Raw genomic sequence first — 13,674 nt, forward strand, 5'->3', positions numbered from 1 at the left:
ATGTGTGCTTGATGTTTATGCTGCGGGGGCTGAGCGTATGTTTGGGCTTTTAGTCCCGCCAGGCTGTGCTTCTCGCACATGGGTGGGGGTGACAGCCAGTGTGACCTGTGCCTCGCCACAGACGGACCCAGCAGCATGCAGGGCCACCGCTGGACTTGCCCGTGACCAAACACACAAGCCGTGGCCAGAGCACAGGGCAAAGATGGCAACCCGGCCATGAAGGACGGGTCCTGGCAGGAGTGACATCTCCCAGAAAGATCTTCTTGCGAGAAGCAGCAATAGGTCATTCAGCAAGTGGTCTCAGCTCTGTTTCTATCTGTGCAGGTCCCTTCCTCCAATAAAAAAAAAAAAAAAATTACAGCTACAGTTTTATTGCTGCAGTGGTATAAAGATGAGCAGGTTCCAGGCTGGACTCATTGTTACCTAGGGATTACTGTAACAGTCGTTTGTTCTGGCTTTAAAAGAAACGAGGACATTTTTGTGGGCCTCTGGAAGTGTCTGTGGCCTGGTGGATGTGTTGAACTTGGGGAAGTTCCTGGAAGTGAGCCTTGGGAGAGCTGCTTGGCCTGTTCTATAGAAGTCACCCCGTCTGATATTTCTTCCTTGTTTATTTTATTTGCTGCAGTGCTGGGATCGAATGTACAGCCTTGCTTATGCTAAGCAAGCACAGCACCACTGAGGAATAGCCAAACCCCTCATTTTCCTTTTTAAAATGTTTTTAAAATATGTTTGTTTACTTATTTTCAAGGAGAGAGGAAGGAAGAGCAGAAGGGCCAGGGCCTCCTGCTGTTGCAAGCAGACTCCAGATACATGTGCCACTTTGTGCATCTGGCTTTATATGGGTCCAGGAGAATTGGATTCGGGCTGGTAGGCTTTGCAAGTAGGTGCCTTTAACTGCTGAGCCAACGCGCCAGCTCTCTTTAATTTTTTTTTTACGTTGCTAGGGGTGGAACCCAGTCCCTTGCACATGATAGGCAAATGCTTAACCCACTGAGTCATACCCAAGACCCCTTCACTCCTCAGTTAAAGGGGTCTAGGAGGAGTGGGTCCTTTTGTCTTGGTTGGTAGCTGAGCTGTTTAAGTCCTAGCACATGATTCAGGCATTGGGAGCCGGGCTCCGGAAGAAACCTATCAGGGAGCGGGGGTGTGAGGAGTGAGCAGAAGGGGGGGGTTTGGGGCAGCCTGTGGACAGCGGGTTATAGTCAGTGGCCTGCCTCCCTCTGAGTTCTGGTCAGGCATGGGACTGCCGTGTGACCCACTTCTGAAGCTGGGCCTCCCATTGCTGTCTCCCGCCCTCTGTAAACATACAGGCTGTGCTTACATGGTGGGACGTGTGTACCAACCATGGCAAGGCTCCCAAGCCATATGCCAACCAGCATGCCAGGGAAAGAGTCGGGATCCTTGGGCAGCCAGGCTCCCTCCCTGGGGTGCCCAGGTTGCCACACCACTGTGGAGAAGAACAGAGCAGAAGCAGACATCCTGCTGAATGCTGAGATCTCTCGGGGGGTGTGCCACAGGACAGAAGCTGGCCCCATGGAGCTGGAGTGCAGAGAGAGAAGGGACCCCCTCCAGAGGCAGCTCCGCCCTTCTCCAGGGCTCCTGCAGGAGTGTCTGCCCTAGAAGGGAAGCTGTGGCTGGCAGCCAGAGTAAGGTTGTATTGTCTGAGATCCTGGGCCATGGCCGCGGGAGGTGCCCCCGAGTGTGGTTATTTGCTCAGTTGGTTCCAGGGGACCCCAGCCTTGGGTTCCATCAAGAGCATGTGAAAAGTGCAGAATCTGGATCTGGGGAGGTGGGTCAGTTGGTAAAATACTTGCTGGGCAAATGTGAGGTCCTGAATTAGGAGTCCCAGCACCCACATAAAGGCCAAGTGTGGTAGCAGGCACCTGTGGTAAAAGCGCCAGGGAGGCCGAGACGGAAGGCTCTCTGGGGCTCGGTAGCTAGCTGGCTGATTGTGCTGTGAGTTCAGTGAAAAGTACAGTGGGACTGACTGACTGCCGCTCTCACGGCTCAAGAACTCGTAACCCACAACTCCAAGGCCAGTACACGTGGTCTCACCCAGGAGGCCCCTCGGTGGTGGAGTGGGGTCAGGGAGGAGGGAAGTGAAGGCCCCAACACAAGTTGTATCCATGTAAAGGCTCTACTTCATTTTAACATTATAAAATAAAAACTGAAACCAGTATTTTCAAAATCAATTGGGTGCCCACGGAGTTTTTATTAATAATTAAGCATAGCAATAAATGATATAAACGTGAAAAAAATAAAGATGGAGAGCAATTGAGGAAGACACATGATGCTGACCTCTGTGGCCTTTACACACATGAGCACCTACAAACAGATGCCTGCATACGTATACATCTCGCACACATTTATATACGTGTGTGTATACGAATGAATGAAAAAACAATTCAAAACCTTAGGCCACCACCCCAAACCTACTCAATTCCTCTGTAGCCATACAGCCATTAGAGTCTCGGTTTGACTGTAGAACTTTTAGGGAACACCCCGGTTCCTGGGCCTTACTATAGACCAGGCAGAGCCGCTGGGGTGGGACCCGACTTTAGTATTACATGGAGGAGCAGGGCAGTAGCCCCAGCACCCCTTCCCTCCCCCTCCCCTCCTGAAACTGCCCCCAATTCCGGGACTTCAAGGTCCCAGTCCCTGGGTCCCACTACTCTCTCCCCCAGTGACTGGCACTAAATTGGCCGAGCTGAGGCGTCATGAGAGTGTGAGGACTGAAGATCGCATCCTAGTCCAATGACTTCAGGTCTCCTCTGGAGGGAGGGAAACGCTAAGCTGTTTCTGCTTATCTGGGCTCCAGCTTGATGAAGCTCATGGGCTATATTCCACCTAATAATGAACTAAAACTGGGTGGGTGTGGGGCAGCCTTGCAGAAAGGGGAGGCAGTCCATTCCAGATGCAGGGTCGCACTTGGTGGAGGGCAAGCACGCGGTTTGGCTTACACCCTGGCGACGAGTTTTCTGTCTTTGCCAATTGGCCGGTGGGGCTCCAGGTGTGTCATGGCACGCCCGGGCTCCACCAGTCAGTTTGTTTCACCCTGTGGTCAGATGCCTATTGCATCCGCGGCTGTTCATGGGATAAGTGGGTAGATGGGATGGTGAGATGTAGAGCCAGTGAACGTGGCGCTGGGGTGCGGGGAGGGGTGTTACAGCGTAAGAAGCACGCCCCCGCCGCCTCCATCTGCCCCGGTGACTGGAGTTGTTGGCTACAGAGGACCAGCCCAGCCCTGTCCTCAGGAACTCAGAAACCCCTGGAGTGGTGATGCGCGATACTCACTCAGCATGGAACAAAAATGCCACCCAAACAATCCTTTCTCTTTGTGTGTGAAGGTTACAAGTCTTCTGTTTCAAATCTGATGGTGTTCTTTTCCCCCCTTGTCTGTCTTCTCTCTGTTTTCACCCGCCAACCTAAGGGTCTAGAGTGATTTCTTTGAGCCTAATGATGGGAGGCTTAGAATGAGGCTATTATCTCTAAACACCTTTTGAAATAGTACTCTTCCTGGTGTCTGCATTAGATTGAACAGAGGCCGGATTTAAAGATTAAGTATCTGTTTTCACAGCAACAATGACAGCAACTCTGCTGGTACCTGCACATTTGTTCAGGAATTACATGGTGGCGTGAAGCAGTCTCACACTCCAGACCCCCACAGGGGGCAGCGTCATTCGTGACTGGAAGCATGGCAGGGGCCAGACACCCGTGCTCGTAACTCATTGTCCCATTTCATGAGTTCAGTTCTCCAGCAAGGTCAGAACACAAAGAAGCAGTATCGTAGGAGGCTGTGTAAAAGGACCAGTCAAAACAAACAGAACAGCTCACCATTTGGCCACTGGCTGTTTTGCAGTCGAGGTCTGTTGTGAATATGAGTTTTGTTAATAACTTGGGGGGAAAAAAAGGCCAGTAATACTCATGTGTACTTAGTTTATTCTAACAAGTTTGTTATAAAAAAAAGTCATATGTCCTTGGAAGTATTCTTCAATTTTGTCATGACCATGATTGCCATAAGAAATGTCTTGCAACCAGACATGGTGGCGCATGACTTTAATCCCAGCACTCGGGAGGATCACTGTGAGTTCAAGGCCAGTCTGAGACTACAGAGTGAATTCCAGGTCACCCTGGGCTACAGTGACATCCTACCTCATAAAACAAAAATAAACAAAAAAGAAATGGCTTGCTCCTTTTATTTTGCATTAATGTGGTTTTATTCTATATTACTGAATGCGAGCAACTGTCATTTAGGCGTGGAGGTAAACACTTGTAACCCCAGCATTCAGGGAGCAGAGGGGAAGACTCGTGAGTTTGAGGCCAGCCTGGGCTGCACAGTGAAACCCTGTTTCAAAAATGAATAAGTGAATCTAACAGCAAGTATTAAACGTCCATGTGCCCTGAGGGGCGGGGCGGAGGCCAGCGCTCAGGAGCCACTCCCTCCACATGTTATTTCTGAAGTTGGTGTTATTCCCTTATCCCCAGGTGTAACCCTCTGCTTATTTTTCTAGGTGAAGCCAGGAGTTGCTGCTAGCAGAGGTGGGTGCCTTGACCCCACAAGGAAGAGCAAGAGAAAAGGTGAGCTCCACCTCGTGTCACAGCATAGCTGTATCCCTGTGGTTCCTGTTGCTTTGGGGATTCTGCCCCTTTTGGACAACACCCTCGTGCTCACAACCCCGTAGCACATTTGGCAGGTGCCAAGCCAGAGCACAGGGGGCAAGCAGGACACTCGCAGACCAGCACCAGAGAGGGCCTGGAGCATCGGGTGGTAAAGGCACGGTCAGCGCAGTTTGCTCAGACCCGGCCATGCACACTTCTCTCTGTGTTGCCATTTCAAGGGATGAGATTGTCCCATCAGCCCCCGCTGCCTGCACTTCTCACAGAGTCTGCTACAGGCCCCGGGGTGTGGCAGCATGTGGGGAGAGCCAGGCAGGTGTCTGAGCAGGAGAGTCATGTGCAGGAGATAGGAAACAGGTGGATTGCACCTGCTGTGCCTTTCAGGAGTGTAGAGACTCTCCCCGCAGGATTAAACAGGATCTCAGGGCTTTCTGGAAGGCTGCCGACCCGAGTCTGGTCCTAATAATGCTGGATGTGGAACACACGGCCTCTCCCTCTATACGAGAGCTGGCTTTGCCCATAGCTGTCTAGACTCCTCCATCCATAGCGGCTACAGCAGTTCTGGCTGTGAATCCCAGTGGTAGGTACTGAGCGGCAGGCTCAGGAGGTGGGCATGTTTGATTACAGGCACCAGCAGATCGTTCCTTTGTTTTGTACCCAGCCTGGGAAAGGGGGTGCCAGGGATGCAGGGCAGGGTTCCGCAACTGCACAGACACTGCTGTTCTAACAGTGGACCCTGGTGGTCTGGGATCAGATCCAACTTCCACCGCTTCCTCACATTACCCTGGCCTGGCTGATGACTTTCCCTGCTTGGGACTTTGGTGTGGTCATCTGTAAAGTGGGGACACGTGGACATTCCCATGCTTGAAGTGAGATTTAGTGCCTGGCTTGGCTGCTGGGGGAGATGAAGCATTTGAGAAATGCCAGGGTATGTTCTGTTTTGCCTTGTTTTTATTTTGGCAGTAATAGGTATGTGTGTGTGTCGGGCATGCGCACGCTCCATTTCCCATGTGGAGGTCAGAGGACAAGCTTGGATTTTGGTCTTTCCTTTCCCCTGGTTTGAGGCGAGGTCTCTTATTGTTCACCACTGCGTTTGCCAGGCTGGCTGGCCCACGAAGTTTTCAGGCCATTCTGCCTGTGCTTTCCGCCTCGTATGAGATGTGCTGGGATTACACAGGCCCAGCCAGCGTCTGTCTTCATGGACTCTGTCTGTGGATTCCTTATGGGGATCCGAAGTCAGGGCCTCGTGCTAGCAGAGATTGCTTTATCCCCTCAGCCACCTCCCCACGTACATGTCTAAACTCCATCTCCTCATCCACCAAAGGGTCATGCTGACTCCCTGCTCTTGGGGGAGACTGCGGGAGGGGGCTTGAAAGAAGTAAGACATAGCCAGGATCCACTCGAGTGCTAAGTCCTGACACTCTGGACAGACAGCTTGCATCTGAGCCTTCTCCCTCTCCTCCCTCCCCCCCGCCCCCCCCACCCTGGTCCCTGCTCTCCCCCTAGCTTTGGCAGAGGCATCTGGGTGAGCCACCAAAGGCTCTAATCTGGGACTTCTGGTCTGTCCTCCCCTAAGTTACATCTTCCAAAAGTCTCTCTTTTAAGCCCCATTTTCTGTATGTCACTTGGGGAAGTTATTGACGGGATCAGGGAGATGTCTCTGTCAGTGATGTGCTGGCTGCACAGCCCTAAGGACCTGAGCTCAGTCCCCAGCCCTCACCTGAAAGCCGGGGCGGGGGTACACGCGCCTGCAGTACCAGCATGGGGAGGTGGGAGGGAACCCTTATTTCAGCTCTCCCTTCATTATCCCAACATTCACACCTGCTAGGATCCCCGTCTCATCTCCCATCCTTCCCTCTCTCCTGCACGGCATACCACCCCGACACTGGACTCTTTCTGCCCCTTGCCTCCAGGTGTTCTCCCCGTCCAACCCTCCAGGCCTTCTGTGGGCCTTACCTTCCCAAAATTCACAACTTTGAGGGTCCCATAGATTGTCCACTCCTTCCCCTGGCCCACCGTCTCCCCTGAAGGCTGTCACTGCCTGTGCCTCCCCACTCAAAGCTCGGGAGGCGAGTATGGCAGGGCGGCTCGCTGTCTGCCTTGTCCTTCTTCACGGTTGGTCTTGAGCACGCAGGTGGCATGCTCAGATGACTCGCTGGTGGGGACGTGGCCCTGTGTTGAGCATCAGTCACAGCGCTCACTCTCTACCTGCCGCCTGGGCTGGGCATCCGGCAGGCTGTGTGCGTGGTGGGGTCAGGAATGGTTAATCAGTGACTCCAAGGGGATTTCCAGGCCAACCGTGAGCCCTGCCTTTGTGCAAACCCCGCTCTTGTCCTGCACCAACCCTCAAACTCCTTTCCCAGATAGCCCCAACCAGCGCCAGGGTGTGGCAGAGAAGGAAGCCCGTTCCTCCCACCTTAGTGGCAGTGGTCCTCTTCTCTGTGCCCCAGTTCGCTCGCCCACCCGCTCACCCAACAGGGACGCGCTGGGCCGAGAACAGAGCAGAGCAGCTGTGAGCTTTCCTAGCGCATGCCTCCCAGTGAGGAGAGGACTGGTGATCAGCAGTGAAGTGCAAGTGGCTCACACGCGAATAATCGAGAACAAACAGCAGGAGGAGAAGCAGCTGGGTGCGAGGAGGAGAGAGCGAAGGGCAGGCTGCAGCAGTCGGGGGAGAAACAGCAGTGGCCTTGAGGGGAGGGGGCCGCATGTGCTTGACGGAAGAGAGCTTGGGACAGAGAGCGCAACCCAAAACAGGAGCGTGGGAGGCACCAGCTGGGCCTGAGAACCCGGTGTGGGTAGAGGAGGGCTCGGTGAGGGGTGAGCACCCGCGTGGACGAGAGCCAGAGCAGGGTGGGCCCTGGGGCTTAGAGCCTCAGTGGGATCTAAGTGTTCTGGGATCCCACTTTCTAGTCCAAGGCCCCTTTGCAGGGTCTGATAATGGAAGGCCCGAGGAGAGAGTGGCTTGAGAGGAAAGGGCATAAGCTGAGGAACATTGAATGTGCCCATTTCTGTCGGTCCCCATCACTCTCGCGACAGTAGAGTGTTGACGATGAGCTGAAAAGCCAGGCTGCATCTGAGAGCTGCTTCGCATCCGCCGAAATGAAGGCCGCCTCTGGCCTTGGGGGTCTGGGCTGCCTACGAGGAGGGCCCTCCCCTCCCCTCCCTCACCTGCAGGCACAGCAACAAAGGCAGAAGAAAAAGGGAAAGATGAAGGGAACAGGGATAGGAGAGAGACGAAATGCCCCTGTTTTCCTGTTCCAGTTGTGTCTGGTCAGGGAAGGGTGCCAGGTATGTTCAAGGGACCCCTGACGGTGACATCATTAAGCCCCAGAGCAGCTAATATTACTGGGGAGCTCCCCAGGGGATGTCCCTGGCTTTCGGGTGCCTCTTCGTTGTCTGCAACCTTCATTCAAGCCTTCTCTTGCCTTCCTGTAAGAATGTGCAAGTGTGCCACCTGGCAGCTGGAGAAAGGAGTGGCGTCGGCCACCAGGCCTCTCGGCTTTCCCTGCCTGCAGCCACAGTGGCCACCAAAGAGGGGCAGGCTGAGGGTGCCCGAAGTTCACACCCGTTACAGTGGTTCTCTCTCTGAGACTGCCCGTGAGGACCTGCCCTGTGATTGGGTGGGACCTGGAAGCTGAACCCATTTTCAGGGGTCCCTGGGGAAGCTTTGCAAATGTACGCGTGGGATCCTCACCCATGTGTTTCCGTCGAGGTGAAGCCTGTCTCTGGAGGGCTCCTTGCACTGCCTTGTACTCTGACCACCCAGGAACGTGGGCAAGATGGCGGCGTGACAGCCAGGCCCCAGGAGCCGTAACTGTGCATGGTAGCCTTACGGAATTACTCGCGTGTGCTTGCGTTGCGTGCTGCCTGTCCCGGAACTGTCACATCGTCTGTGTTACAGCCCCCAAGGCTCCTGGGCCGGGTCAGCAGCAGGAGGAAAGACTTCTGGAGCTGATGACAAATCTGACACCTAGGGAGGACACACTCTTTCCTCCGTTCTCCATGTGCGTGCGTGCGTGCGTGCGTGCGTGTGTGTGTGTGTGTGTGTGTGTGTGTGTGTTGCTGTTGGTGGGGGGCGGGGCGGGGGAGGGAAGAGTTGCCTTGGCTCACATGGCCATTCTCACCAGGACAGAAATGGAAAGGGGACATCTAGGGCTGTGGTCTGAGTGTCACAGTGCAGGAGTGAGCTCAGCCAGGGACCAGTGCCATCCCAGAGACTCACCGACGGAACTCCCCCTCGGGATCCGACTATGAGTCACTTTGGTTCGTGCCCCTGAAGCAGGCTCCGTCCCCGGGCCTCCCACTTTCCCCTGGGACATCATGGTCACAGGTCAGGGCTGGTGACTCACTGGGTACCTGAGCCAGCTCTGGGGGTGGAGTCCCTCACCTCTTGGCATGTGGACCCCAGTGCTATGGCCATAGTTCAGCTGGCTGTGGCTATGCACAAGATGTGTGTGTGTGTGTGTGTATACACACACGGGTGTGAGCCCCTCTCGCTCTGGCAGAAACCACAGTGGCAGCATAGTTCAAAAGGCAGTTTGGAAAGTCTGGGGTGCTCTGTGGATGTGAGGCAGCCAGCCACTGCATGCTGAGCCCTTGGGTGAGCTTGACAGTGACTCCTGAGAGATGAGGAAGTAACCGGCGCCCGGCCGTACCGTGCAGAGACCTGAGGGAGCAGAGCAGGCAGAGTTCACCCAGAAGGCTAAGGCTGGCTGGCAGAGCCGCCGTGACCCAGCACGCCCCTCAGCCTCAGTCATCCGCTCTGAGCGAAGAAACAGGATCATCTCTGCTCAGCCTTACAGCTGCCTGGAGCTGTGCTGCTGCAGAGCAGGGGCTGTCCCACCTGAGGGCTTGTGGCCTTGGCTGCTGTTGCAGACAGCGAGTAACAGCAAGATGGACTTTCTGGAGATGAGGAAAACAGTAAATCCCCACACTACTGGGGAAGGGTAGTGTTTGTTTTTTAATTATCTATATGTTATAACAGGTTATACTCTTTTATCTCCTCCCCACGGCTCCCATCCCCCAGGGGTCTCTTCTCGGTGGGGTTGTGGTAATCACTGTAGGATCATGAAGGGCTCAGGCAGTTCCTATGTGGTAGAGGATGGTGCCTCAGAGCATTCCTACCCACTCTGTGGCTCTTACAATGTTTTCACACCCCCTTTTGCAAAGTTCCCCGAGCCATGGCAAGCTTGTTGGCAGTGTATTTAGTGTTGAGTTCTCTGTAGCCTCTGGATTTTTGATAGTTGGTTTTTTTGTTTTGTTTTGTTTTGTTTTGTTTTGTTTTGTTTTGTTTTGTTTTGTTTAGGTAGGATCTCTCTTTAGCCTAAGCTGATCTGGAATTCACAATGTAGTCTCTTTAATAGTTTTGTTTTCTCCCTCTCTGAGTCTCTTTTCAATTAAAAAACTATGAGACCATAAGCATGTGGGGAAAGGATTGCTCAGGAATGCATGCGTTTTTTCCCTCTCATGATCTTCATTTGATATCTGTCCTGAGAGGTTTAAACCAGAGTCGCCTGAATGCCTGGGGTCTTGGCCTCAGTGACCACTGGGCACCCAGTAGGAAAAGTCTTGTTCGCTCTCATGGGACTCAGTTTACCTGACGTCAGCCTACAAGAGTGGTAAAATTGATTTATTTGAATCACAGTTTTGCTGTCCGTTCTGACACTTTCCACTTCTAATCTTGTGCCCAAGCAGAGGGTAGAGGAGGTATGATTTAGCGTAAATGTTATTAAAGGTGAAGACACCCTGTCCCTTGGGATCCACCTGCCAAGTGCTGTGCTTCTCAGGCAGCCCGTTGGACCTCCCTCTGGACAGTGACTCAGCTGTCCCAGCTGAGAGGGGAAGGGGAAGGGATGCAGAAAGATGGTCGCTCACAAGGTCTGCAGGGGGCAGCTCCGTGCAGTCCAGCTGGCCTGGGAAGAAGACAGTTCTAAGCTATGGGCATCTCTGGGAGTTGACCAGGGTGTGAGGACTTGTGTGAAAGGGTCGGCTCTGGGTGACTCAGCTAGCTAGCAGACTATAAAAAAGGGAAATGACTCACTTCCAACCCTGAACAAGAGCTCCTGAGGCCAGGCTGCCAGTACCTGTCTGGGATGCGGTTAGTTATTAACACTGCCAGTAAGAGTGTCATGGGAACAGAGCACGGCCGGTTGGCGTCTCGTCCTTCCCCAGCTCGCAGACCGTTCCCCTCGCCCTCTCGCTGCTTCTCTCCACCTGGCCCCAAATACGGTAAAGATGCCAGAGACACAACACCTGCCGAGGTACAGGTGAGAAAGGGACAAACGCATGGCCCAGGGAGAGAAGCCACAGCCCCTTGTATCTGTCCTTCTGGAAAGTCGGCTACAAGGAGTCTGCCCATCCCCACATCCTGACCTCTGCTGTACTTGGGACTGACCTGTCCTCTTTCCTTGCCCGAAGGTGTCAGTCAGCATTTGGCTTCCTCTGTTAGTTGCATCTACAGGGAAGATCCCTCGGTGGCATGAATTGTGTCAACCCAAAGGGTCCACCCAAAAAACAACAACAACAACAACAACAACAAAACGAAACCTAAGCAAGCTACTCCAAAGAGGCCCTGAATTGAGGATCATGACGTCATGCTGTGGCCCCAGAAGATGGTAGTATTTTTCTTGCTCCATTCATCTCTGATGCCCACCAGCTACTTCCTGAGAAGGCTAGGGAGATGGTAGACCCTGCTCCAGAATAGACTTTGATAAAAAAATAAAGCGAAGAGTTCAGATCAGCTCTGCTTAATCCCTTCTTTCTCCCTGCCTGGAAAAGTACGGGTTGGGCGGGTTTTCCTCCCAGCTCCTTGAAGGCATGCCCTGCCACTCTTGAGGGAGGCACAGCCTGGGCACAAGCCAGGCCCACTGCTGCCAAGGCTTTGCCCTCCCCGTCCCACACTACTAGTCAGGAAGAGGAAAGGCAATTTCGCTACTCCAGATCTCCAGAGGAAGCCTCGGGAAGAGATGTCCCCTAATATTTATTGTCATTTCTACAGACGCTCAAGGGCTCCCAGGGGACATCGGGCTGCCTGGGCTCTTGAGGGAATGCTGGCTCAAGAACCGGAGCCACGCTTCTGGGTGGCCATATGCCCTGTACACATGGCTCTGCCCACATAGGCAGAGCTTCCCCGTCTGTAAGGTGGGGATGATAAGAACACCTGTCCTGCTTATTGACAGGGTGTGTGTCTGCGTGAGGCCCTCTGAGATCACCCAGCATGTGACAAGGCTTGGGAGTGGCTAAGGGCCACCCAGATAGGTGCTTACGGTGTTTAGCCTGTAAAGCAGGGCCTGAGGTCTGGGCTACCTGGGAAGGTGGTTTTACAGGTACCCACCTGGGGCTTAAGAGCTTCTTGGGCCTCCCACAGCTGGTAAGTCGCCCATCCTGTCCGGTAGGTGTGATTTGTCTGGGCCTCAGCTGGAGCAGGCAGCCAGCCCTTGGCTCCTCTGCCTTCACGTCCCTTCTTTGGGGGCTGGGGAGGTGCAGAAAAAGGTGTCAGGGCCTTGCTGCCCTTTCCCCAGGAGAACCCTCCAGCTGCCAACATAGGCAGTCTGGGGATGCTCAGTGCACCTCAGTCATACCCTCACTGGGGTGGTGAGTCACGTGGCTGCTGCCCTAGGATTCGTCTAAGAATGTTACCTTCTTGTCATCAAAGAAGAGGGGGAGACACTTAGGGGTGTCAAATTTTACCCCAGAGTGCAGCATAATCACGGAGGTGCTCTGTCAGTTGCCATCAAATATACAGACAGGAATAAAGTTCTTATTTCCCACGCATGAGTACCGAAGTTCAGACCCCCAGAACCCACATAAGAGCCAGAAGCTGCCGCAGACTCCTGCAGCGCCAGTGCGCCACGGCAGTCAAGTAAACACCCCGAAGCCCATGGGCTAACCAGTCTGGGGACCACAGTGTTGAACACCAGGAGAAATCCTGCCACAGACAAGGCGAAGGCAAGGGCTGACGCTCAGAGTTTTCCTTGTACCTCTGCATGCATACTGTGGCCTGTGCATACGTGCACTCACACGTGTACACACGTGCGCACACACTCACACCAAAAATGTGCCATCCAATTCTCAGCATTTCCCTTAAAAAAATTATTTATGAGAGGAAGAGAGGCAGGTAGAGAGAGTGAATAGGGATGACAGGGCCTCAAGCCATTGCAAACGAACTCCAAACGCAGGTACCATTTTGTGTATCGGGCTTTACGTGGGTACTGGGGAATTAAACCCAGGTCCTTAGGCTTTAAAGGCAAGCACCTTAACCACTGAGCTATCTGTACAGTCCCAACACTTCTCTTTTCTTGGCTTATTCTGTTTTGTGAGGATCCCTGCACTCATTGAAAGGGGAGTTCAGGTTGATGGAATACCACTTCAGTGAGCATGCATCTCAGTAGCACTCAGTGCTGAACTTGGTAGTATTGGTACCATCCTTCCTCTCATGCTTTGGTCATTTAGTGCCATCTCCCATCCAGACCCATGATGTCGTATGGATAGGTGTTTTCCACAGAGACAATTTGATGGTGGGGATTTTCATCTTTCCTAAGGCCACCCACTCTGAGGTTGGCAACTCCAGTTGAACAATAGAAACGGAGGGCTGGAAAGAGTACTTGTCTAGCATGCACTAGACCCTGGGTTGCATCCCCCATAGTTAAAAAAAAAAAAAAAAATACATGTACCAGAGAGAAGAATAGATTGGCATGGTAGGCCAGCTTAGTGTTTTGATCAGTACCCAATACATGTGTCCCTAGGGCCTCAGAATGTGATCTTGCTTAGATAAAGGGAATCTTTGTGGATTTAATCAGGTAAGGACCTGGAGATACAGTCATCCTGTACCTAGGATGGGCCGCATATCCAATGGGCAGTCTTTCAATAGGAACACAGCAAAAAAAGGTGACAGGAAGGTAGAGGCAAAACTGAAGCATCTGTAAAGGGAGGGGTGTCAGGGATCACCTAGAGAAGCTGGGGGAGAAGTGTGGAAAGAGATTCTCCTCCAGAGAGACCAGACGGAACCACCTCTTGACTTTGGATTTCTGACCTCCAGAAATGAGCACAGGATGAATT

At 53.2% G+C, this 13,674-nt stretch overlaps 1 protein-coding gene across 1 annotated transcript in view; it reads left to right on the plus strand.

Annotated features, from left to right (window-relative positions):
• LOC123463554 overlaps positions 1–13,674 on the plus strand; it is a 189,873-nt gene that overhangs the window by 163,806 nt on the left and 12,393 nt on the right. Inside the window, exon 4 of the mRNA XM_045159571.1 lies at positions 4,512–4,578. Within this exon, the coding sequence (XP_045015506.1) occupies positions 4,512–4,578 (67 nt within the window). The remainder of the gene's footprint in view (positions 1–4,511; positions 4,579–13,674) is intronic.

Source organism: Jaculus jaculus, chromosome 9 (genome assembly GCF_020740685.1).
Source record: "Jaculus jaculus isolate mJacJac1 chromosome 9, mJacJac1.mat.Y.cur, whole genome shotgun sequence".
Classification (NCBI taxonomy): domain Eukaryota; kingdom Metazoa; phylum Chordata; class Mammalia; order Rodentia; family Dipodidae; genus Jaculus; species Jaculus jaculus.